Source organism: Coenobita brevimanus, chromosome 52 (assembly GCF_032717465.1).
Source record: "Coenobita brevimanus isolate Jiangsu-jjx chromosome 52, ASM3271746v2, whole genome shotgun sequence".
Taxonomy (NCBI): domain Eukaryota; kingdom Metazoa; phylum Arthropoda; class Malacostraca; order Decapoda; family Coenobitidae; genus Coenobita; species Coenobita brevimanus.
The window spans coordinates 121,114-147,431 of NC_137005.1; the positions used below are offsets into that span (position 1 = coordinate 121,114).

Below are 26,318 nucleotides of genomic sequence, written 5' to 3' on the forward strand. Positions count from 1 at the left end.
TAAGACCGAAATCTTTAGGCAGGACTGAGATCAATACCGACTTACTACGCGTCTCTCTTATGGGTGCGTGTCATGCTCGTGTGTGGATGTGAGATGAGTATAAAAAAAGGAGTTATAATTTGTGGGTATAAAAACGAAAGGAGTCAGTGTTTGTGGGTATAAAAACAAAAGGAATTAGTGTTTGTGGGTATAAAAACAAAAGGAATTAGTGTTTGTGGGTATAAAAACAAAAGGAATTAGTGTTTGTGGGTATAAAAACAAAAGGAGTTGGTGTTTGTTTGTGGGTATAAAAACAAAAGGAGTTGGTGTTTGTTTGTGGGTATAAAAACAAAAGGAGTTGGTGTTTGTTTGTGGGTATAAAAACAAAAGGAGGTGGTGTTTGTGGGTATAAAAACAAAAGGAGGTGGTGTTTGTGGGTATAAAAACAAAAGGAATTGGTGTTTGTGGGTATAAAAACAGTAGAGCAATAAGGTACTGAGAAGGCTACTTAAGGGGTCTCTCTCTCTCTCTCTCTCTCTCTCTCTCTCTAAATAAATAAATAAATAAATAAATAAATATATAAATAAATAAGAGTAATAAGAAGAGTACGGTAAATAAAGAAGGATACAGCGAATAAAGGTGATGAACAGGAGTACATTTAATAAAGAACAATAGTAAAGTCCTTGTAGGAAAAATAGGAGTAGGGAATAAAGAGTAATGATCCAGTTAATATAGAAAATAAACTTAACTAAATAAAGAAGAATGAGAGTGTGATGAATAAATAATAATGAGCTCAGTAAATAGAAAGAGCACAGTGAATACATAATGATAATAATAATAATAATAATAATAATAATAATAATAACAATAATCTCTTCTTAACGTGACAGCGTTCGGATTAACTCTATCAGATAGGTATACGTGACGCTACAGAACGGTGATTTTTTGGGGGGGTGGGGGGAGGGGGCTATCTGATGGAGCCCGGATTTCGAGGGCTTGAATGATGAATGGATGGAAGCGTAGCCCATTGACTTGGGCAAACATTGGCTGTCTGGACGTTGCTACTCTTCACCCTGCCCTAGGGTGGGATAGGAGGTCAGGATGATGATGATGATAATAATAATGATACTAATACTAATAATATAATATAATAAGTACCGTAATAATACTGTGGCGTCTGGCAGTAGATAGTTAGATAGATAGATAGATAATAATGATTAGGAGAAAGAGTACAGTGAATTACAAAAAAGTACAGTGAATAAAGAAGAATAAGAGTAAGAGGAGTAAAGAAACATATGCATAAGAACAATACTCTCCTCATCTCCCTGTACCCTTTCAATCCGGTGACGTGTTGTTTATACTCGTGTTGTCTCCAAGTTACAGACTTTTGTAATCGTAGGGATCAGATGTTGCCTTCATACACGTCTAAACGTCTTCCCTAATCTGAATAATATTGTCTGAGAGTAGCAGGAATGAGTAATGTCATCGTATTGAAGGGTTACATTCTGTGTGTGTGTGTGTGTGTGTGTGTGTGTGTGTGTGTGAATAAAGAAGGCTAATACAAGTGCAGTATTTGCCATCACCACTTTATTTTTTTTTAAGGCTTAATAGTCATCGCCCGCTGTGAGGGGCATTAGGCCAAATGATATTGTTTATCAGAATAACACGCCAACTGAGCACCAGCACTTCACTGAACGGCAATTCGAAGCGGCCAGGCGCGGCGGCAGCATAACTCTGCTGGTTATCCCCAACACCCTTCATATTGTGACGGTGCTGGTGTAGTGGCGGTTTGGTATTGGAATTTATGTTGATGGAATTTGTCATGAAATACTTGTCACATTTTTTTTTTTTTTTACTGATATTACTATTCCGAGAACTTGCTGCTGGAATATCTTTTATAATTTTTATTATTATTATTATTATTATTATTATTATTATTATTATTGTGCTGCCTACTTCTTCCTTAGCCTTTATCATTCTTTTTCTGTGCCTGCCCTCCTCTCTTCCTATTTCTCCCATCTTTCCTGTCACTTCTTATTGCTTTTCTTTCTTTTACAGGTGGCTTTACATTGAGTGACAAGCCAAATGGTTTCCTGTAAGCCAGGAAACCATTTACAACGCTGGGTGGTAACCATATAACCAAACCATACGTGCTCCCTACGTGTCAACAAGTGGGTTGGTGGAGGGTTAGTGCCCCTCCCCGTAAAACAACGAACTCAAAGTCAAATGGCCACCCCTTACGGGATTATGGCGTCTGGCAATAGATAGATAGATAGATTATTATTATTATTATTATTATTATTATTATTATTGTCTGTAATTTATGTCGCGGGGATATCTCTGCAACTTGTCGCGGAATATCAGGAATTTTTGATGGAATATCCTTGTGGTGGGGGAGACTGGCCACCATGTAGTCAAGACGTACGGTAGTGGTACTTGCACTACCTCTACGTTGAAGAAGTGGCAAGTGAGATGGTTTGCTGTTGCCAAGGAATCCATTTACTACGTTTAGTATTAACCACGTGACTAAAAATCTGGGATGTCTGGTGGATTAGTGGGTCAGGGCGCTTCAGCTGGTGTAGCCCATAGTGGTGTACATTTTCTTTTTTTTCCCCTAACTCAAGGTATAGTGTAGTTAAGGCCCATCAGCCCTCCTTCATACTGCACTCTTTCACGTCCTCATTTTGCCCTTAATACTCACCGTCCATATTGAATACATGTCGATGACTTGTAGAAGATCAGAAAAGTCTGTCTTAACAAAATCTAAATAATCATAGTGTTCCCTGCCTCGGCGTGGGATGGATCTCGCGTCGTTTCGGAGAACAGCCAACTGCTTGTCTAACTACTTGACCGTAATAGCACCCAGGTACGAGCGACTGGTTACTCTTCTTGAATGTGTGGACCGAGTAGTCACATCTGGGGGCCCGTACTTCCTGGCGAGGCTGCAGAGGACTGGACGACGGGTGGATGGAACAGCTGGAAATTTTGTCCATGGAATGTCTGGAATTTGCTCCTGAAAAAAATGGCTACGAAAACTTCATCTGAATATCTCTGGAATTTTCTGAAACTATGATGAGTACATGGAAGGACTGTCGCTGGAATCTTACTGAATTTGTCACGAGGACTTCTGTGGCTGAAACTGGCACAAGAAAGTTACTGAAATTAATGGCAGGAGAAACTGTGTGGAATTGGTGTGGCTGTAATCTATGGAATTTGTGTCGCTGGAATCTCTGGATTTTGTGTGGCTGAAATTATTTAATTCCTGTGGGTGGAATACCTTTAATTCCTGTGGGTGGAATACCTTTAATTCCTGTGGCTGGAATACCTTTAATTCCTGTGGCTGGAATACCTTTAATTCCTGTGGCTGGAATACCTTTAATTCCTGTGGGTGGAATACCTTTAATTCCTGTGGCTGGAATACCTTTAATTCCTGTGGCTGGAATACCTTTAATTCCTGTGGCTGGAATACCTTTAATTCCTGTGGCTGGAATACCTTTAATTCCTGTGGCTGGAATACCTTTAATTCCTGTGGCTGGAATACCTTTAATTCCTGTGGCTGGAATACCTTTAATTCCTGTGGCTGGAATATCTGTAATTCCTGTGGCTGGAATCTGTGGAATGTCATGGTGTGTAACTTACGAGGTGAGTCAGCCGACCTGCGCTCAGCCTCACCCCCTCCATCGCGTCTATATTTACCAACCTTGTAGCATCCCCCACGATGATTGGAAGACCAGTGTTTATTACTATCAGTAGTAGTAGTGGTAGTACTACTAGTAGTAGTAGTAGTAGTGAGAGAAACCTGTCAGCCCCATCATCATCATTCCGCCTGAAATTTTTTTTTTTTTTTTTTGCGAGGAAGAAGGAACCAAAGGCCATGAGCCCGCAGTAACAGTTCCCTCAAAGAGAAAAACAAAATACAATAGAGAGCCAAATTCAAGTGCAACCCATAACACTAGGAAGACGTAGGGACATCACTGGTGGGAAGCAATGGTTCCAGCAGGATGGTGCCAACCCACACACTTCAACCCAGACGTTGATGTGGCTGAGACAATGATTAGGGGATCGACTGATCAGTAGGTACGACCCTGAGTTGGCCCCACACTCACCTGGCCTGAATCCCCCAAATTTCTATCTGTGGGGTTATCTGAAGGGTCATGTTTATGAAAACCACCCCCAGACAATCAGACCTGAAAACAGAAATCACGGCCAACATCAGAGCTATCTCAAGAGAGGAGTGTGCCCGTGTAATTGACAATTTCGCATTCAGGAGTGCCTGCGACGTCGAGGTGGGCATTTTGGAACATATTGTGGAAAGGTCATTTAAAAACAGACCATTTTAACTGTAGAACCCAAATTTTCTAGACTTTTTTTTTATATCAGATCATCTTAACATGAATGCAGAAATAAAGCAAATTTCTTATCATTTGTATAAATGACACAGACTTATGAGTAGCATTCATTTTGGGGTCACCCTGTAGGTTGGCGAAACAAAGGGCAGGCACATACGAGTACTGTACACTGTAGAACTGTTGAAGGATGTTTAGCGTAAATTATAATGTCGGTGTTACTGAGAAGTGGCATTGAGAAAGATGCTGATTGTGGTACTGCGAAGAGAGAGAGAGAGAGAGAGAGAGAGAGACCTTCTGTATCCCCTTCAGTGTCTCAATAATTCATAGTTGCCTTGGTAGTGATGGGGGGTGTTAGAGTGAGAGGTGCTCGTGGGTGTACGAAGAGGAGAGAGGCGGGAGGGGAAGAAGAGGTAGGAAGGATTGTAAATCAAATGAGAAGAAGGGCAAAAAGAGATATGTGGAGAAGGATAGGGGCTGAGCTGGTAACAGATTTTTGTGGAACCAAGAAGTTGATGTTTAATATGACAAAGCGATACAGAAAAGGGGATGTTTGTCAACAGAGGTCTATGAAGGATTCCAACGGTCAGTTCTTAGTGGACCATAAGGATATAAATGCAAGATGGATAGAATACTTTGAGTCTCTGTTTCATGTAGAGTGGCAGGGTACAGACAACAATGCAGAGAGGGCTGCTGAGAACCAGTTGAACGAGTATGGCGGGTTAGATCCTGTCACAACTGGGGAGGTAAGGGAGGCCATCAGAATGACAAAGAAAAACAAATCTCCAGGCCCAGATGGCATTCCAATAGAGACAATAAAAGCAGGAGGTGCACCAGTCGAAGAGTTCCTCCATAATTTGCTTAATTTAGCGTATGAAACTGGCGTGGTCCCGAAAGAATAGAACATATCAGAGATTTGTCCTATATTCAAGAAAGGGGACCCCACTGAATGCAGAAACTACAGGGGAACATCACTAATGTGCCACGTAGGCAAAATATTTGAAAGGATACTGGAGAGAAGATTGAGGAGTATTGTGGAGGATTCGTTGTCAGACTGTCAGAGTGGTTTTAGGCCAGGACGGGGGACCACCGACCAAATTGCGAGTCTGCGGCTGCTCTTAGAAAAGTCGCTTACAGCACCATATTTGTTTCTTGGATTTAGATAAGGCATTCGGTCGGATACTTAGGGAGAAAATGTGGAATGTGTTGGAAGAAGTAGGAGTACCACAAGCGTTGCTACGAGCAATGAAGAGTACATACAGACAACAGATGAGTAAGGTAAAGAGTGGTGAGGAACTGTTCGAGGTTAACACCGGTGTAAGGCAGGGCAGTGTCTTGTCGCCTTTATTATGTAACCTTTCCATGGATGTAGTGATGAGGCAGGTCCGGCAGGATGGAGAGCAAACATATTTTGTCTACTCTGATGACGTAACACAGACAGCTGGTAGCAGGGCACAGCTGAAGGATATAGTTGGAGACCGGAATAATAGTTTTACCACCTACAGACTGAAGCTGAACACGGATAAAACGAAATACATGGCCGTGTCACGACGCCAGGATCCTGAGACCATCAGAGTGGGGGAGGCCGCAATTAAAAAGACTGATAATTTTCATTATCTAGGAAGTAAACTGATTAATGATAATAAAATGGAGCTAGAAATAGATAATAGAATTACCAAATTTTCGAGGAGTATCAGTTTTTTTGTACCCACTACTGGAGGACGTTAACATCCCTAGGAAAGTGCAAGTTCACATGTACACTGATACTCAAGCCTATATTACTGTACGGAAGCGCAACTTGGGTGTTGACAGAGAGGCTGAGGAGCAGGTTGCAGGCGGCGGAAATGAGGGTGCTGCGGATTATTGCTGGAGTCACGAGAAGGGATTGTATCGGGAATGTGGAGATAAGAAACATCTTAAAAGTGGAGTCTATGGATGACAGTTGAAAAGAACCAAGTGCGATGGTTCGGACGTGTGAGAAGGATGCCAAGGGAAAGGATGGTGCGAAGAATGATGGAATGGACGCCAAATATGAAAAGACCACGGGGACGACCTCGGAGGAGATGGGAAGACGGAGTGGTAGAGATCGTGAGAAGGCGAGGCATGGACCTGCAGCGGACGGAGGTGGTGTGTCAGGACCAAGTGCAGTGATCATTCGTCCGTAGCCTCTCAACCGACAGGCCAACCTAGGCCTAACGGGCGTAAGGGTGAGCAGGTGAGCAGGAGGAAGAGGAAGAAAGAGGAAAGGAGAGGATGGTGTTGTGGAATAGAGACTGGGAGGTATGGGAGGGAGAGAGGGAGAAAGGAAGGAAATTGGGAAGCACATGCAGTTTTATGTATTTATTTACCTAAATTTATCACAGGTAAACGTAGATTATCTTCAGCCGTGTGGAAGAGGGAGAGGGAGGGGAGAGGAGAAGGGGGGGGGAGAAAAAGTGGAAGGGAAGAAGAAGAGAGAATAATGATGCGGTAGGGAGTGAGAGAGGGGAGAAAGAGGGAAATGAGAAGAGGAGGAGGAGGAAACATTGAGGCAGGGACGAAGTGAGGGAAAGGGAGGAAGAGAGGGAAGTATGAGCACATAGGGAAAGGAGCAGGCTGATGTGAAAATGAGGGAGGGAGTGAGGAAAGATAGGGTGGAAGACAGAAGGGAGAGAGGAAAAGAGAAGGTGGTTTGAAACGAAGGTAGGGAGGAGTTGTAGGTGTAGAGGGCGGGGAAGGGGTAGAGGGGGGGAAGGGGAAGGTTAGATGAGAAAGAGCAGGGTGACGTGAAAGGGGGGGATGAGGAAAGGAAGGGAGAGAGAGATGAAAAGAGGAAGATAGTCAAGTAATATAAAAGACGTAGAGATGGAGTGAAGGTCGGAAGGAAAAGGACCCAATGAGAAGAGAGGAAGACGATTTGGAAGGGAAGGAGGAGGGAAGAAAGTCAAAGGTGGAGAGAGGAAAACTCGGGAGGGATGAGGCTCAAGGGAAGGAGGAGAGAGGGAAGTAAGTAGTGGGGAAGGAAAGGATGGATGGTTACGTGAGAAGGAGAAGTTAAAGAGAGTGGAGAGGAGAGGAGTGGGGGAGGAGAGGAGGACGTAGGAGGAACTGAATAATGGATTCCTAACGCCAGCTATCAAGGACCATACGCCGCTGATTCATTGCAAAGATATATGACCAGCAGTGGAACAGAAACGGGAAAGGGGACGTAGAAATGGTCCTGGCGCAGAAGTGGTCTTGGCGTAGAAGCAGCTTGCCGTTAAAGTGGCTTAGCGATGAGGTGGCTTGGCGATGAAATGCTTGGGGTTGAAGTGGCTTGATTGGTCAGTCGGTTGAAAGGCTTGGCCCAGGAAGGGAGGAAGGGTCGACGTCAGTGGAAGGCCCATAAACTATTCATGTCATGAAACCAGATGTTCAACCCGACAGGCGTAGAGGGAAAGTAAAGGCCGAAAGAAACACGGAAATATTAAAAACGTAGGTAGGACAAGAGGACAATAGGAGAGAAAGATTGGAGGTAAGGCTCCTCTTAGTCGCCTCTTACGACAAACAGGGATACTGAGAAGAGGCTGGCAGAGGGAGAGCAGCCAGGAGGGAGGGCTGTTTGGTAGGGAAGAAAGGTCACTCGATAATTGCTGCATCGTTGTTGTTGCTCCCACGTCCACTAACTTCATTACACACACACACACACACACACACACACACACACACACACACACACACACACACACACACACACACACACACACACACACACACACACACACACACACACACACACACACACACACACACACACACACACACACTCTCTCTCTCTCATCGCGTCGTATTATTGTTATTATTCCAGTAGTGTGATGGAGGTGTTATATTCTCTGATCACGGTGGTAATCTCTCCGTGGTGTCATTTTGGGTCTTTGTGGTGTTATTGTCTGAGTTTCTGTGTTGGTGTTATGGGAGTCAGCGTGAGGTTATTGGACGCCCTTTTTACTATATTATTCTCTCAGTATTATCGTTGCTCTTCCTCCTGTGATGTGGTGTTATATTAGGTCACCTTCGGAAGCTCACGGTGCATTGGTTAAACATCCAGCACGTAGCTAGAATGACCTGGGTTTGATTCTTGCACTTGTCAGACTTCAGGACAAATTTTGGTTCTCTCTTTTCCCTGTCCACCCGGCAGTTCAGTGTGAGGCCTGGATGTGTATTCGATTGTTGCGTGTTGTATTCTAGGGGAAGCGTGTGACTAAGCAGTAATTACAAGTCTTAGTGACGTTCTTGTAAGCGATAGGCATTAATCTGAGCCTTCTGTCTTTGTAGTGGTGTCAGGTGAGTCTGAATGTCATTTTCTTGGTACGATAATCATGATATTTGTTACCGTACTCCCCTCCCCCTCAGTTGCTTTATCATTTCCTATTTCTGATATCTGCAACTATCCTCTTTGTCTGTGATGATAGTTCCTGCGCGGATCGTGATATCTTTTATTGTGTTACCTTAGCTCTTCCTTCTCTCTGTGGTGTCATGTCAGCTGGCGTGAGTGACTGGAATAAGATTCTCTCACACAGACTGTCGGATCTTCCTTCTCATTTAGTCTCTATAGGTTTGCGCGGTTCCTTCAGTACGTCTGCAGCTTCGTGTCCGCGCTGTAACTTTCACATGCATGGATAGATTTTGATGTAACTGCACAGAGCGGTAATGTTCCCCATACCATGACGGTGTGTCGCGCGCAACGACCAATCATCTACTCCCAGGATCAAGGTCACACTTGGGGTTTAAACAAGGTCGGGTGCAACATTCGTGTCCGCTCCGTGACTTCCACATGCAGGGACAGATTTTGATATAATTTCACACAATTGTTCCCTATACTATGACGGTGTGTCGCGCGGAACAACCAGCCATCTACTCCCAAGGTCAGTTACATTGGTATGGTTCTCATCCAGTAGGACTTGTACCACATGGCAATACTGAATGCACTTGTTTCTGACTGTGATGTTATTTTATGCGTCTGAGTGTACTGTTATTCTCTGTGGTTGTGTGTTGTTGTGGTTGTGTCTTCATAGTGTTGTCAGATGGCGTGTGTCATGGCAATGCTGTTCCCTCTCAGGCACCCCATCTGCTCTCAATATCCATTGTCCATGATTGTGTCTCTGATCCCCCCCTATATTCTCACTCACTCCACGCACATCATTTTCTTTTTCATTTTCCTGGCGCTGTTATTCTCACTCACATAATGGCTTGATTTTTTTTTTTTTTTTTTTTTTTGCTCTGTCTGTCTGTCTCTGTCTCTAGGTAATGTTTGGGTGTTTCTGTCAGCCCATTTTATTTATTTATGTATGTATTTAATTTGTTTATGTTTGCAGGTTTTGAACATAAGAGCATCTTGTATGATTGTGTGTTTGTGTGTGTGACATAGTGTTCGGTAAATATGCAAAGAGTATTAGTGAACATTACTATCCATCAGGTGTATGTGAAGCGCATGGGTAAAGAAAGCAAAGATGTACAGATGGTTATGGCGTGAGGTGGTGCCGGATTCCAAAGGTTTGAATGATGCGTGAATAACTGGTCCACTTCACTGGGTGTGCTGTTGACTGATGGTTCGTCATTTTTTAGTTTCAGAATCCTACTTCACATGACGAGTTGTAACAGTGGTGAAGACTGAGGCAAAGCAGCGTGAGTACAGGCTGTGAAAACACGCTTTGTATGAGGGTGACGTTTGGTGTAGGAAGGCGATTTATTTTCGAAATCCGATGAGGGTTTGCGACGGGGAAAAGGGTGGGATGGGCGGAAAGGAGTTGGCTGGACCGACTGGGATAGTGGTGGATGTGGATGGTGGGGAAGCATAGGAACTGCACCTGGTGGAGGTGGGAGTTGTAGGTTGATTGAGAAAATTTATACGTGTACATTCTTTTTTTTAATCTTGTCCTACAGCATAAGTGAAATTACACTCGTATTGAAGAGGTTGTCATCTTACAGCCAAACATGATAACTGTGCTGTTCAGGATGCATACGTATCCCTTTCAGTATGATGACTTTTTCGTGCTACCTTCAGATTATTTTATCTAACATAGGAATGGCCTCTCGTACTGAAGGGTCTGATCAAGCCTATATCATCATCATGGGGGGGGGGGGCAACGCCGCAGAGTGCCTAGCCACACTCGCCCTCCAACTCCACCCATGGGGAGTCTCTCCGATGCAATTACATCCGTACAAGACTACATCTAAACCCTCTAATTCAAACATTATATTCAACGCTAAGTAGCATCGTCAGGGGACTTCCAAAAGAAAATAGATTACGTATTTAGGCCAAAGGGGCTAAGAAAACTGATAAATATACCCTTTGGGACTGGCATTCACAGTCAGACTTACGATCGACGTTGTAACAGGTTTACATTTATATGAAGAATAATAAGGACATGGAAAAAATTTGCAGATTCCTTCTTACAGCAGAATCAAATAGTTTCGACTGAAAAATGACCGTAACTTTGTGAATCTCGACAATGGACGGCGAAAAAGTGAAACGGATAATGTTTGGTTCCAGACTCGTATATAAGAAACCGTAACTTTTGTGTTGTGGACGTATGAAATGATAAAACGAATACAGTGTAGCTGTTCTGGACGTCTAAATAATACAAGACTCCCCATATCCTCTGCGTGCTGGGAGGGGCGGCACACATGGCGCAGTTATGTAACATCTTCAAAAATGCACGGCCTAACCAGCATGACCGAGGCTAGCGAGCGTGCGGGTTGCCCAGCTGGGGGTGCCTCGTTTCTCCAGAACATTGAGTTGCGTAATAGTTTCTTTTTTAAGGTTGTCTTCAGTCGTTCACCTACTGTGCACTTAAGTCAGAAGAATGAATATGAAAGTGAATAATAAACTTTCTGATTGCCCAGGTGCTATTTAGACTTATTTGTCCTGTAAATAGTTTAAGATCCTTGATTAATGTGAACCCAGGCAGTTGGCATGCCTGCTCTGTTGGCCTTGCATTCCTGAGTTCGAGACATGAGAGTTATTACACACAGCAGACGTAATGGCTATGTACTTAGGGCTGCAACTGCGGCGTGCATGGGTGGCTAGGAAAGGTACGAATGGCACATGATTTGTCAGTGTTTGGGGGAGGCATCTACAGAGTTACGTGGAGATGGGCTGACCTTGACCTGCTAATGTTTCAAGTGCATTTTTGCCGTGACACTTTTAGCTATGGTAGTACTTCAGGTGTGTGTGTGTGTGTGTGTGTGTGTGTGTGTGTGTGTGTGTGTGTGTGTGTGTGTGTGTGTGTGTGTATGTGTGTGTGTGTGTGTGTGTGTGTGTGAAGGTAGTGCCTGCGTGCATTATGAAAATTACCTCCACGCATAGTTCCATCGTGTTTACTCACCCTGTCTGCCTTCCCCCTCCCTTCCCCCTCTCCTCCCCTCTCTATATTCCCACTCTGACATTCTTCCCCTCCCCCCTCACTCCCCACTTTCTCCCCACTCACTCCCCACTTTCTCCCCATCCTGCTCGTCTCTCACCACCCATCTTACCCACCCTTTCTACACCATCTTTCTCCATTCCTCGCCAGTCCTCACTAATCACATTGTCACTGAAGTTCATTCTTCTGCAGCGTAATTCCCGCAGCTCAGTGGCAGTCCAAGACAAGTCTCCCGCCTCACATACTTGTTCGTGAGTAGCATCGTATTCAGGTGTTAATGTCTTGTTACGGCCCTGCATTCAGTATTTATAGATGGCAGTTTTAGGCCAAGTTACAGTAGCCGGAGTACTGCCGAGGTTCCCAGCCTTTTACGTGCCGGTAATTATGATGAGCACCCCGGTTTTTCCGGATAGTTTAGAGAGCATCATTATATATTTATAGATATATGTAGTAAGCCGGAACCCAAAAACTTAAGGTAAATTCTTTGAAACTAAAGAAATTGTACATGCACAATGCCGTAATTGGAAGCCACGAACAGTGCTGTTCTCTCGTAAAATAACAAATGCTAATTATGTCACATGTGAAGTAAATGGCAAAAAATATTAAGGAAACAGTATTCCCGATATATATTTTATATATAATGTATGTATATATTATATAAATATAGATAGATATAGACAGATAGGTAGATAGTGTGTGTGTGTGTGTGTGTGTGTGTGTGTGTGTGTGTGTGTGTGTGTGTGTGTGTGTGTGTGTAAAAATATACATTTATTTCAGATAGTTCTGTTTTTCGGTATGTTCAAATATACTGTATAGTCATAAGAAAAACTATCGTTACTCTTGAAAGCTATACACTATTAGGATGGACCCTGTTCCGACTCGGAGCAGGGTCCATCCTAATGGTGAGGTGCTGGGAAAATGGAGGAGACATAGCCCGGATGAAGATGAGCTGTGTATAGGAGACCAGCATGTCTTAGCCCGTACTTTGACTACTTGGTAAACGTGGTTGAGTTCCCCGCCTGGGAGTGTTGTGCAAGGCCAGCTACTGGGCCTTGGCCCCACGTCACTTCCATGGTAATACCTTCCGAAACGTTAATCACCACCCACTTGCTACGTTTATGGCGAGCTGACGAGTACTACACATTGTCCAAGAGTGATCTATGACTGTGCAGGGCAAGGGCGTCTATCTTCTCTGAGCCGAATACGTGCTTCGGTAACATTCTCCTGATAATTATGTGGAGCGTAGTGGTCAAATTCTCTTGATAATGGGATGTGGAGAAAAAAAAAAACGAAGGAAGGATACTCTCACCGTGAAGAAGAATGAGAAGTGTGGCGGGCAGGACACAAGGCTGGCAGGGAATGGTTGGTGGAATTTTGGTGGTGATGCACATTTGCCAGCACCACCTTACCCACCCTCTCTCACGCACCCACATTAGGCGATTTTTTTTTTTTTTTTTACACCTGGGAAATACCTGGGATGTCTGTGTTGTATTTACTGGTGTGGCGTCAGTGCACGGAAAATGACTTAATCCTATACTACCATTAAATATTAGGACAATGCCTTGGTTTATACACAAGGATTGACACATTTAACGCCACACGCACAATGATAATTCTTCACCAAACCCGTTTTTAATCTAGGAGAGTGGCTGCTTTGGGCCAAAATTAAGCTGGAGTTACCTTCTTGTGTGTGTGTGTGTGTGTGTGTGTGTGTGTGTGTGTGTGTGTGTGTGTGTGTGTGTGTATCTCGTCACGCTAATGACATAATCCATACCAGCACCTACCTCGGCCACTGTTGACTCTCCAAGGGCAGGCCCGTCGATAACTCCCTACATGTTGCACTGTATCCTCCACCTTCACATAACCAGACTTACAGGTACTTCTTCGCAAACGTTTCCTTTTATTTTCCTTTTTTTTTCATATTACCCCTTCATCCATTGGAATCACTCAGTTTAATAAGGTGAAAACAGTCGCCCGTCGTAAGCTGGGGTTTAATACTGACGTTAGTCCCCTCCCCCCAAAAAATTAATAATAATAAAAATAATTAATAATAAATAAAGTACGTAATCCACAGCTAAAGGGATATATTTTGTTTGTTATTCATGTGTATATTTTTCCTGTCGACCAGGTTTGCATCAGTACCGGTAGCGTATAACAGGATACTAAGGTGACACGAAAAAAAAAAAAACTCGTTCAGGAAGAGAAGCTCCGAAATCTCCCGAGTCAACGACAACAAGGACCTTCGCCTCAGTGGGATGATTCGTTAGGGTTAGAGCTCAACTGGCTAGGGCTTTGACTAGGGCAGGGCAAAGTAAAGTAACACCAGGGCTAAAGCTTTGGCTAGGGTAGGGCGGGGTGGGGTTGGGCAGGGTAAGGTAGATTAAGGTCAGAGTAGGGTAGGGTAGATCAGAATGCAAGTACGTCAGAGGTGGAGTTGGGAAGGATTGTTTTCTGATGCTAGGTAAGTTGGATCAGCGTTAAGGGTGGAAGTATGTTGGTAAGGTTGGGTAGATCAGTGTTAGGGTTGGGACTATGTTGGTAGGATTGGGTAGAAGCGTTAAGGTGGGGATGATGATGTTTTAGTCCGTTAGATGAGTGTTATAGGTCTGTGTTTATATTGTTATGGTAGGTAAGTCGAAGGTTATGTTAGGCCAAGTCAGGGATACTTTAGGTTAGAGATTAGAGTGTAAAGATTAGTTCAGGGTTATCTTAGGGTAGGTTAGAACAAGGTTAGGCCAGGTTCGGTCAGAGTTGGGTTAGACTGGGTTAGGCTGTACCAGGATAAGGTGAGGTGTGATGTCGGGGTTAGGTAGTTAGAATTTGGTGAAGGTTGGTCATGTTCTCTCTCTCTCTCTCTCTCTCTCTCTCTCTCTCTCTCTCTCTCTCTCTCTCTCTCTCTCTCTCTCTCTCTCTCTCAAGTTACGATTTCAGTACAGAGTAATTTTTCTTGCCATGATTCGTAAGTTTGAATTGCAGAGAGTTTTTCATTACAATTTGAAATGTGAAAAACTGGGAAACATCATAAGTCTTGCAACATAATAGGGAATGCAGGTCAAGGTCTTTCTTTTCTTGTAGCGAAATTCTTAAACCAACGAGACTACAGACAGACCCTAGGCAGAATGTAAGACTGCTTGTTTATGCATATTACTAGTTACATTACACCAAAAATTAATGTGATCCGTGATAGTACTCGCAGTTACCGTGTATGGAGATGGTTTATCCTGCAAATTCGTTAAGATTGTAAATACTTGTGGTGGCCTTGAGATGTATACGCCTGTTTGTACCGTAGCATCAGTCTCATCGCCCTTGCCAGTGAGTCAATAGTCATTATACCTCCACTGCAAGGTCCGACCGCCATTTAACCTTATTGCTGTAATTAGCCCACTGTGGGGTTTGCGTCACGCTAACGTAAGGCATTTTATTTTCGCTAAGAAATTTAAGTGCCAGGTGTTTTACGGTTGTGTGTGTGTGTGTGTGTGTGTGTGTGTGTGTGTGTGTGTGTGTGTGTGTGTGTGTGTGTGTGTGTGTGTGTGTTACCAAATGCTGCGTTAGTTCTTATATTTGAACCAAAAATTACCAGTTAAAGAAGAGCCGTTCATTTCGAGGGAAGGACAGATACTTACTGGGAAGGTTACATAAACGCCTTCTTTCTTGTAGCAGTCATCAAGCAAGTTTTATTTAATAGTAATAATATTTGTTGAGTTGCTACTTATCACCAATGATTGAAGTTGCTTAGGCTCGCAGAGATTTGCATGTGCCAAACAGTTCTCGCGTGAGGTGGCCGACGGGAAAAAAATCCGTGTCTGACCTGGCCTCCTATCTGTCTATCTAATCCAGCATTGAATATAGACCACGAGTAATCTTAAATGGCCAAACCCTGATTCAGTTCATTTACTTTAGCCCATTATCATTCACCGTATTATATGTCAGAGTTTAAATTTGGTGCTGTACATTAAACAGATTATCATTTTCAATTTGGTAATACGTTAATTCATTGTATTATCGGAATACAGGCTTAGTGACACTCTAATTCACTGCATTATCAGCATTTAAAAATAACAATATTGTGTCACTGTACTATCAGTTTAAAATATAATTATTAAAACTCGGATATTAGAAAGAGCCGATGATTCATGTTCTTTCGTAGGAAACAGGTGGCATGTACAGCTACATCACATTATTGCATCACCACTGACATATTCACCAGAGGGGGTCATTAATTATAGTAAATCATTTGGCCGGTTCGTGTCTAGTATAATTATAGTAATTTAAGTTTAACCGGTGACACACAGTATAATTGGACTAGACTATTGATCCAGAGTTAACCCCTGCCTCCACACTGCAGTCATGCTGCATACTGTCTCCACGTCATCATCATCATCATCATCATCATCATCATCATCATCATCATCATCATCATCTCTGCTGTCCGTGAAATCCATAACAACCCTGATGACAGCCATCTTCATCATTATCATTTTCATGATCATCACCACTTCCACCACCACTGCCACAATATCTACCTTCATTATAACCACGTCCACAACCACAACCACCAGATCTACCTTCATTACTATCACCACTTCCACCATCAGCTTTCACAACCACCACCTTCAGCAGGGAACCATCATCGCCACATCCACACCCACCACAACTACCACACTGCCAGTATCACCACCGACACTACAACCATCAGCTTCACGACCAAAGCTATCAATATTGTCTTTGTCATGGAACCTATTCCATCACCTAACACTCACTGCTTCACTACCAATTCATACCCCATAAGCCTTTACCAACCAACCAACCTTATTACTGCAGAAGTACGATTACATTAGGTGGGTAATCCCTGAGATGTACTGAAGTTAGGATGAATGATTGTGTTGCCAGAGCGAGGTGTGTTGTGATTTGGGTGGCTGTCATTAGCAGAGATTGTAGAGTGTTACTGAACAGTATTTTGGTGGTGGTGGCTCGTGTTGTTATTCCATAGGTTGGCCATCAAATTAACACACAAACCCCTGTGATGAATGGCATTGCTTGTTATCTACTATGGTGGTCGAGTGGATAGTAGAAGTTGGTGATCCGATAGTGCCAGGGTGCAGACAGCTGGCGCCACCCAGCCCGGGTGTCCATAGCCTTGTACCTTTTGCGGGTTGGTGGGTAATGTTAAACCCAAGGGTAACACGTAGAGGAGGTAACTGTGGTAACCTGAATGATGTAGTGGCTTATGTCCCCGGTCCGGACAGTAAGTGAATAACCTCTTACAGGCTCATCCCATGAATATTGCAGTGTCCGTTGTGATGAATACTGAAAAGCAAGTGGAAGAATGAGAAGTGGGGCCTTCAGCATACTTGTGAATAGAACTAGATGTGTAGATAAGAAGGTCATAGTTGAATTGTAGGAAGAGTCGGTAAAAGGATACACCCTTGAAAATGCTACTATGATAACTTTAGAACAGCGGTTGGCCTTATAGTAGGTAATGCTCCTCACTATGCCACCTGTCTTGCTTTCTTCATCCAAGTCTGATTCTTTCTGTTACTTTGTAATCACATCAGTTACACCGTTGACGTTGAGCTGGTACGTATGTACTGACGAAACTCGGCACCCTGACCGATGTTCTACTGGTATTAAGAACTTAAGACTGCACATGCAACCATTAAGGGTCCTGGAGGCGATATTCCTGGTTCAGTCTAGACCGATATCCTCTAACAGGGTGTTTGACAGCCACCGGAGAGAGAGAGAGAGAGAGAGAGAGAGAGAGAGAGAGAGAGAGAGAGAGAGAGAGAGAGAGAGAGAGAGAGAGAACATGTCATGCTCCTGGCAGGGCAGGTGCCAGCAAGCGTTAGTGAAGGCTTGTAATAATATTGTAATAATAAACGGTTCCTTGGAGAATTGGCAGACTTTTGTCTGATACATGCCGGAGTAGGTGTTTCATTATTCTGTATTATTCCCAGTTACAGAAAAGTATTCTTGGTCTCTACATGGTTTTTAATTTTGCCCATTTTTTTCAGAACTGATGTGTCACTTCAAGTGCACAGGATGGATGCAGCATCAGAGCTGATCAAACTCTCCTCGAGTGATTCTATATATGGAACACTTTCAAATTTTGATATAGAGAAGAAGATTGGAAAAGGCCAATTTAGTGTGGTATACAGAGCAAGATGCAAGATCGATCACGCTGTAGTCGCCTTAAAAAAGGTCCAGATTTTCGAAATGATGGATTCAAAAGCACGATTAGACTGCATGAAAGAAATAAATTTGCTTCAGGTAAGTTGTGACTGTTTCTCATTGGATTCTAGATATCAGTACTGTACAGTATGTAATTAGAGCACTACTGTACACTCTACAAACGCCTTACTGACTAACCTTACACAATAAGCATCTGACAGCATTAACTCCATGACACCTGCTCTACGCACACTTCACGCAGTAATAGACATTAGTAAAGCCTTTGATGCCATCCTCCATTGCAGTCCAGGTCACCAAGATCTACAATAGAACCATGGAGAACAACAACAATCGCTGGTTTGCCAACTATTTATCGGGTAGACAGGCACATGTTACATTCCAAGGCAAGTCGGCATGGAAGCCCAGAGCATTGTTGTTATAACACAAGTAACATCAGCTGTGATTTTTGTCATTTAGACTTTATTATTTCCCCCAAAATATCTCGGAAACGGAAAAGTAGTGAAATTGGTAATGGTAGCAGGAGAAAAACGGCATGCAATTACGATGGAAACCAAAGTGAACATAATTACGAGAGTGGAGAGAGGAGAGCGGCAGTGATATGGCACGCCTGTTGACACTGAATCCCTTGACTGTAAGAACAATTTTAAAGGACAAGGAACTTTCCTTACGCGGTTCTGTACAGAATACGTAAATATATGACAGTCTTTATATTTATGCCTGTTTATATTAACCACACATGTATGAAAATAAGGGCTACTGAGATTGATAGAAGTTTAAGGGGGGGTAAAACGACTTACAATGAAAAACGACTTATGAAAGACCGTCAGGAACCAATTATTTTTGTAAGTTGAGTACTATATATATATATATATATATATATATATATATATATATATATATATATATATATATATATATATATATATATATATATATATATATATATATATATATATATAATATAAGAGAGAGAGAGAGAGAGATTAAAGCAGTACATAGTGTAGAATACAAATAGAGAGTTTGGAATTACAACATATTCTTTTTCTGCAACAGAAACTCAACCATCCCAACATCATTCAGTACTTGGCCTCATTCATAGAAGATAATGAGCTCAACATTGTCCTGGAGCTTGCCGATGCAGGTGACCTCTCCCGTATGATCAGACACTTCAGAAAGCAGCAGCGATTGATTCCAGAGAGAACAATATGGAAATATTTTGTTCAGCTCTGCTCAGCTTTGGATCATATGCACGAGAAAAGAATTATGCATAGAGGTAAGTCCACACAAGTGACGTATGGGCTGCATTTTTTTTTTTTCTGAAAGGCCAAGATCATAATCTGTGGCAAAGTAATTATAGAGGAACGAGGCTTATAATACAGCAGTAGTAAAATGATGTTTTTGAAAAGTTACCTGAAGCTGGAAAAAGATTATAAAGCAATTTCCTGATGTGCATTTTCAGAATTCATTTATGATATTAATCTGTACCTTGAGATTTCATTTTGCAAAGCTACAGGTGATATACAGTATGTGTTACAATGTTGACTGATTTTTTCACTGTGAATGTGAGGGAGCACTTTGTGCCAAATGACTGGTTTATATGAAGGTAAGCGCACTTGAATGTAGCAACTGTATGGGTCTGAAGATGTTATACCTGGTCAAGAAAGTTGTTGAGAGGGTATGGGAGGAAATGAGTATGGAGAGAGTCAAAATTGATGAGCTATGATTTGGTTTTATGTCCAGTAGGGATAAAATAGATTTTGTGTCAGTCGCAGTTACGGAAGAGAATTATGGGTGATTTTTTTTTTTTTTTAGAAGGCATATGACAGGTTACCCACATAAGCCATATAGTGTGGGAGTGGTTGGAGTAGAGAGCAAGGAATTTGCAGTAATAGTGGATGTGCACCAGGGATCTGCGTTGAATCTGCTCCTTTTAATCATGGTGCTAGAAGTAGTCATACGATTTCAGGTCTGGATTATTGTGGGGCTTACTGTATGCAGATGGTATGGTATTACTCGATGAGAGTAAGGAAGTTACTGTGGAGACATATAGGAAGAGAAGAAAGGATATTGCAGTTTAGGGGGTTGAGTTTGAATGTGAAGAAGGTGGCTAGGGTTAGCAGGGTGAAGAGTGGCTAATTGATGAAGCGAAGAGTGGCCTTGTGCGTGAAGCATTAAGGGGCTTAATAATAACGTCTTGTTTGGTACTAGTGGAGGGTGGGTACATTAGATATGTAGCAGTGTGAATGGTAGATCAGAAGGCTTGAGAAATTATGAGTGTGTCTTATGCAGGAGACATCATGCAGTCCACCCAAGGCTAGAGAAGATTGATGGTGATGTGGCCCCCAAGTGTGTAGGCGAGTTTTGCTGCTTGAGAGAGATTATATAGAGATGTGGCTAGTGGATTTTGCAGAAGATAGTGTGTTTGCTTGTCAGAAGTGGTTGGAAGAAGTTCAGAAAGCTGTTGCCACTACTGATAGTGAAGGAGCTTTCTCTAAGTAAGAAGATGGAAAGTTCATGCTTGTATGTGGGTAGTGTTGTCCTGTATGGTGTGCTATGTGGACAGTAAAGGAGGAAGATATGTGTGGAATTGAGTATAAATAAATAACAGTGGCGAGGTGATCCAGTACTGTCACCTTGAGAGAAAAATGTGTGCAGACTTTAGAGGATGCATAGATGCTGAGAATGTTAGAGGTGATGTGCACAGGCAGACTGAGATGATTTGGACATGAAAAAAGGAATATATGATAGTACAGTAATGTAACTGGATGAAGAGCTGTAATGCCCTAAAGATGGAAGGGAAAGCCCCTTCTGGTAGACCAAAGAAAGTCTGAGACGAAGGTTTGAGAAGGGAACTGAAAGTTAGGGACTTGACCAGAATGCTGCAGGAGACATTGCAGCTTGGAAGGAAACCATCATTTATAAAAGCTACATACTCCATGCAAGAATGGAAAACTGCTGCACAGAATTTTTTTGTATGTGCAGTATGTTTGCATGTAAGGGATGATAGACAGTTACAGATACTATAGGTTGTGTCACTTTTCAAACCCGACTCCCACATCCCTATAGGATGGTGTAGTTCAGACGAGAGCTATCAGGCCTCCTCAAAGCCATGGTGTAAAGGGGGTCATAGGAGTTACAAAGCTCCTTCCAGCAAAACTACTGGATACTGGGATGGCCACAGATCACTACCAATAATAGAGGCAGATTTTCAGCCTCACATTTTCTTTCTTTACTGTACCATAGTTACTTCTTACAAAATACAGGAAATACATGGACAGTACCGGTATTCTGAATTTTGTCTCCAGGGAATTTCATATTTCGTCCATCTGTCCATCATCCAATACTTTATTGCTCAAGGCTGTACTACAGTAATCATCCTTCTTCCATATCACATAGGTTAAAGTCTGCTTCTACCAGCATTACTCTCAGTCTCAAAGAATTTCTTTGCCACTGTCTGCGGTATGTACATTTTTTGTTTATGTCCGAACCATCTCAGTATATTCCTTTTTATCCATTTAGTAATTTCCCATTTCATTCCTGTCATCTCTTCTCCCATTCCTAAATACTCGTAGGTTTCTCAGCTACCAGTTACTGATACTACTAGGCTACTCAGGCCTGACATTTAAGATGAAGAACCAGTTGATGAATTTCACTTTTCATAGTAAGGGATTGGTTGTTATCATTACTTTATATGCCACAGACATCAAGCCAGCGAATGTGTTCATCACAGCACAAGGCGTGGTCAAGCTTGGTGACCTGGGGTTGGGACGCTTCTTCAGCTCCAAGACCACAGCAGCACACTCCCTTGTTGGCACACCATACTATATGAGCCCTGAGAGGATACATGAACATGGATACAACTTCAAGAGTGACATTTGGTCCCTGGGCTGCTTGCTGTATGAGGTACCTCTAATGTTAAGTTGAAGCAAACGTAAAAAAAAAAATAAAAAAAGTTGACCTCCACTCCATTAATTATTTTTTCAATCTTCACAGGTTCATTCGGTTTTGGATAGACTTTCAAACTGGAGGAGTTAGATATGGCCTTCGTTTAACCCTTCACTATAATAGATCTCCCCAAAGCTGACAAAATTTGTCTGAAGGTAGCAAGAATAATCAGTAAAACACTGAACTGAAAGGGGTTAACTCTGTTGATTTATAAGCTCACCCATTACTGTTACATCTGATTTGAAATTGCTTTATTTGTTTTGTTACCCTTGGTGGAATGAAGCACTCGCATATATATATATATATATATATATATATATATATATATATATAGATATATATATATATATATATATATATATATACACTACAGTCAGTTCATACTTTCATTGCATGTAAATTTGATACTGTCCTTTGTTTACAGATGGCAGCTTTGCAGAGTCCTTTCTATGGAGACAAAATGAACTTGTACTCCCTCTGTAAAAAGATTGAAACCTGTGATTACCCTCCTCTTCCTTCAGATCACTATTCTTCTGAGGTTTGTTGTAGCAGGGTTTACTGTATGCATAACTAAAATATGAAATACCATTATAAATGTTAATTAGCAATACATAAAATATCCATATTGCAGAATGCCCTTTTCCTCTGCCTCTACAGACATTTCGTTGATAATGCACGTGAGTAGACATTCGGAAAGTTGAGTTATTATGGATACACGTACGCACCTTCACGCAGAGTACAGTACTTGAAACATTGATATGCATGGTACTCTGTTATACTTGAGATTTAATAGTTTTGTTTTTTCATTGCAGCTGCGAACCCTCGTTGACAACTGCATAAACCCTGAGCCAGATAACAGACCAGACATAACCCATGTGCATGGTGTGGCCAGAGAGATGCACAGTCAGTCACAGTCACCAAGTTCCTGCAGTTCAGCATTATCAGCTGCACATATTGCAAATGCAGAAGAAAAAGGAGTAGATGAAAGCAGACGTAGTTTAGAACAGATCAGACTTAGGGACTAGCAGCGTGCCAACTGGCGTAGGTATTCAAGGCGTGATGACAGAAATACTCCTAATGCACAGAATGCGTGGAATGAGCCGACAAACCATACCAGTGCTCAAGAATCCAACAGGGGAGGTGATTCTGCAAATGGTGTGGGTGTACCCAAGTCATCAACCAGTCCTGGTGCTGAGCACTGGGCTCGTGATCCAAGAGCTCCACCACCTTCAGACTCTTTTGATGGCAGTGGTATCACAAGGAGTCGCAGCTGGAGACGAAGTTCTGGCACAAATGATGGCGGTGGGCAGCAGCGGCCACCTGTCCGAACCCGCATGCCTGGTTCCTCCAGAGATGATCTTTCCCTTGTGTCCATTTCCAATGGTAGTGACATGAAGAACTCTCACGACACACTGGTTACACCTCCACAAGGGGCAGGCATGTACCCTCCTAGGAACAGATACAATGTGAGGCTCCCACCACTTGGTAAAAAATACTGAATAAACCTACAGAGCAAAACCACTATTTATACTGCATACTGGTAGTTTGGAATCATTTAACTTTACCAGTGCATTACAACTTTGGTATTATCAACTAACAGCAAAATATCTGTTCATAATCTGTTGTAGTGCAAGGATTGAAATATAATCGACTCTACAGGTTATAAATAATTGTCGTCTTTACAGTTATTTAGTGGTTTAGCTCCAGCCATGAATACCTACGCCAGTTGCAGTGTGAAGCAGCAACTCTCCAATTTGTAATAACTATTAGTACTATTACATCGTCAGCAGTACCAAAAGCAATTCTTACATCATGGCATGCAACTCCTGCCGTGCAGGGTACTGTAAACTCTGTGGTGTGGTAGTACTTTATATAGTACACCTCACTGATAAGTAATGGGAAAATGAATTAGTCACTTATCAGTGTGCATTTAATATGAAAATGAATAATATAGCAAACTGACTATAGATCTGTGATAAAAATTTTTAGTACACACTATTAACAGGTAGGTTGGCTGAAATTAACGTGTATTTGGGTATAAATTGAAACCTTCACCTCACCTTTGGCGGGGAAAAGAGATTGGGATGATAGTAATATGATGAACTAAATCCTTAAACTGAATGTGATGTGAAGTTCAACATCTTTCTTCATTTGTATATTTTCCTTGTAACATTACAGTACCCATATATTTATACATTGTCTTTAAAGGGTAATTGTAAATCGTCAGGTAACATTTCAGTTCATGAAAAGTTTTGTTACTTAAAGTCAGGTTGCAAGACATCGGTACCAGTATATAAGGTGTTTCTTCATTTCTTGATACTGTATCAGTCAGAGTACTGCATCTCATCCATAATACTGGTTGAACTGAAATCCCTTTTAACTACATACATAAGGTGATGTGTGATTAATAATATTCTTTGTCATCAGAGACTTTATACTAAAAGAGACAGTAAAGGGACATACTGTAACTGTGGGTCTTATTATTAAAATTGAGCACATGAAAGCGTAAACAGGCACCCAGCTTTTGATGACAGTTCATGACGCATATGGTAACAAAAACAAGTTTGGTATTTTTGCATCATTGCAGACTACAGTTTGCAATGTCTGATGTTGGCTTATCACAATTTGGAATTACAGGTGTTTCATAAGTGGCCATAAAAAATTAGGAACTTGTTTACGCTCTTCGTGAACACTGTTGTAATAATACAGTCTGAACCCATCCACTGTGGAAAGTCTCTGCTAAGCAAAAGAAAAGCTCAGACAGTAGCAAGAATAAAATACAGTAGGCATCTTCATACTGAAAGTTAAAAATTCGGTTAAGCTATTTTGTATCGGTGGCTTTATTAAACAGCTGTATGCCGTACGCATAATATACTGTAATGCCAAAGAATTTCTCCATATGTAGAAAATTGAAAATAGTTTTCTTGCATCAGTAGTCAGTTTTTTCAAGTAAATATGATTTGTATTTTTATAAACATAAGTGTATATATATTGTAAGTACACTACTGTGAAGCAGAAATGCTTAAGATATGTAGAAAAGCTTGCTTAAGTATGCCATTTGATGTCACACAGTTTAATGGCTTAAGTGTGTAATGTCTGAGACTATGTTAACACTGTAGTATAGTGAAGCAAGTAAACTCATTTGTTTCTAATGAAGGTTTAGAAGATACTGTATCAGTATCTTTTATCATGGGACTAGATTACTGTAAATATAAATTGTAACCTTAGAATCTGTTGTAACAAAAATAAATATGAAGATATGTATTTCCTTACTTCTTTTGGCATTACTGCTCTTACATGACAGTGCAGCTTCCACTGACGTGTGATGAATAGACTAGTCAGGGCAGTAAGATGCAATGAAATTTCCATTTATCCTATTATGTTTTTTCCACCATCAAGTCATGTTGTTAACAGAACTAACCAAAATATTTCCTCGCGTTGGTCACTTGTAAAATAATGACATAAGGATTTGTGTTGAACAGGAAAACACATTTTTCGATGTGGGAGTATATCTTGGAGAGGACTGTTCAACCAACCTTTCTGTAGGGCTTTGCACATGCAAGGTACTTCACTCTTGTAGACTAGCAACATACCATAAGTACTGAAAGTCCTGCAACTATCTAAGACTTTCGTAGTTTTTTTTTAGAAAGTTGCTATACTAAGTTGTTAAGGACAATATACATATTATATACAACTAATAACGCATCACACAAATACTAACAAGGCATTTGGGCGTGATGGAGTTCCTCCTGTTGTCCTCAAGAACTGTGCTTCTGTGCTTACACACTGTTAGGTACACTTTTTTGTCTTTGACTGTCAACCTGTATCTTTCCTTCTTGTTGGAAGTTTGCTCTAATTCATCCAGTCCCAAAGATGGATGACCATTCTCAACCCTTATTCCTAAAGTAGGTGGTGGCGACCATCATCCACACACTTGATGTAGTGCTGCCTACTGTACTTCTTCCTTCACCTTTATCATTCATTTTCTGTGTTTGCCCACCTCTCTTCGTTTATCTCCCATCTGTCCTATCACCTTTCATTACTCTTCTTTCCTTTTCAGGTGGTTTTACATTGAGTGACAAGCCCAATGGATAAGCCAGGGAACCATTTACAGTGCTGGGTGGTAACTATATAACCGACCTGTACATGTTCCCTGCGTGTCAACAAGTGGGTTGGCGGAGGCTTAGTGCCCCTCCCTGTAAAACAAGTAATTCATAGAGACGCGGCCATCCTTTACGGGATTATGGTGTCTGGCTATAGATAGATTTCCAAAGTTTTAACATCTATTCTTAAAAAATAAAAATGAAAAATAAAGCACCTTTCCAATCATCAATTTTTGCTTTATCGTCAGTACGGGTTCCACTCAGCTCTATAGCATGGAGAGGCTCTCTCATGGGTAGCACCGCGTAGTTTGTGTGCCTGCAGCCAGGGGCCAAGGGTGGCGCTGATGATTATGCACTACACCCGACTCCCGCGC

The 26,318-nt window shown here is 41.9% G+C and overlaps 1 protein-coding gene across 1 annotated transcript in view; it reads left to right on the plus strand.

The window, feature by feature from the left end:
- The window catches only part of LOC145400360 (serine/threonine-protein kinase Nek7-like), a 90,480-nt gene extending 67,599 nt beyond the window's left edge, over positions 1–22,881 (plus strand). Inside the window, exons 2-6 of the mRNA XM_080272865.1 lie at positions 17,719–17,974; positions 18,950–19,169; positions 21,597–21,799; positions 22,266–22,379; positions 22,654–22,881. Coding sequence (XP_080128991.1) covers positions 17,747–17,974; positions 18,950–19,169; positions 21,597–21,799; positions 22,266–22,379; positions 22,654–22,866 — 978 coding nt within the window. The 5' untranslated portion in view covers positions 17,719–17,746 and the 3' untranslated portion in view covers positions 22,867–22,881. The remainder of the gene's footprint in view (positions 1–17,718; positions 17,975–18,949; positions 19,170–21,596; positions 21,800–22,265; positions 22,380–22,653) is intronic.
- The last annotated feature ends 3,437 nt before the right edge of the window (positions 22,882–26,318 follow it).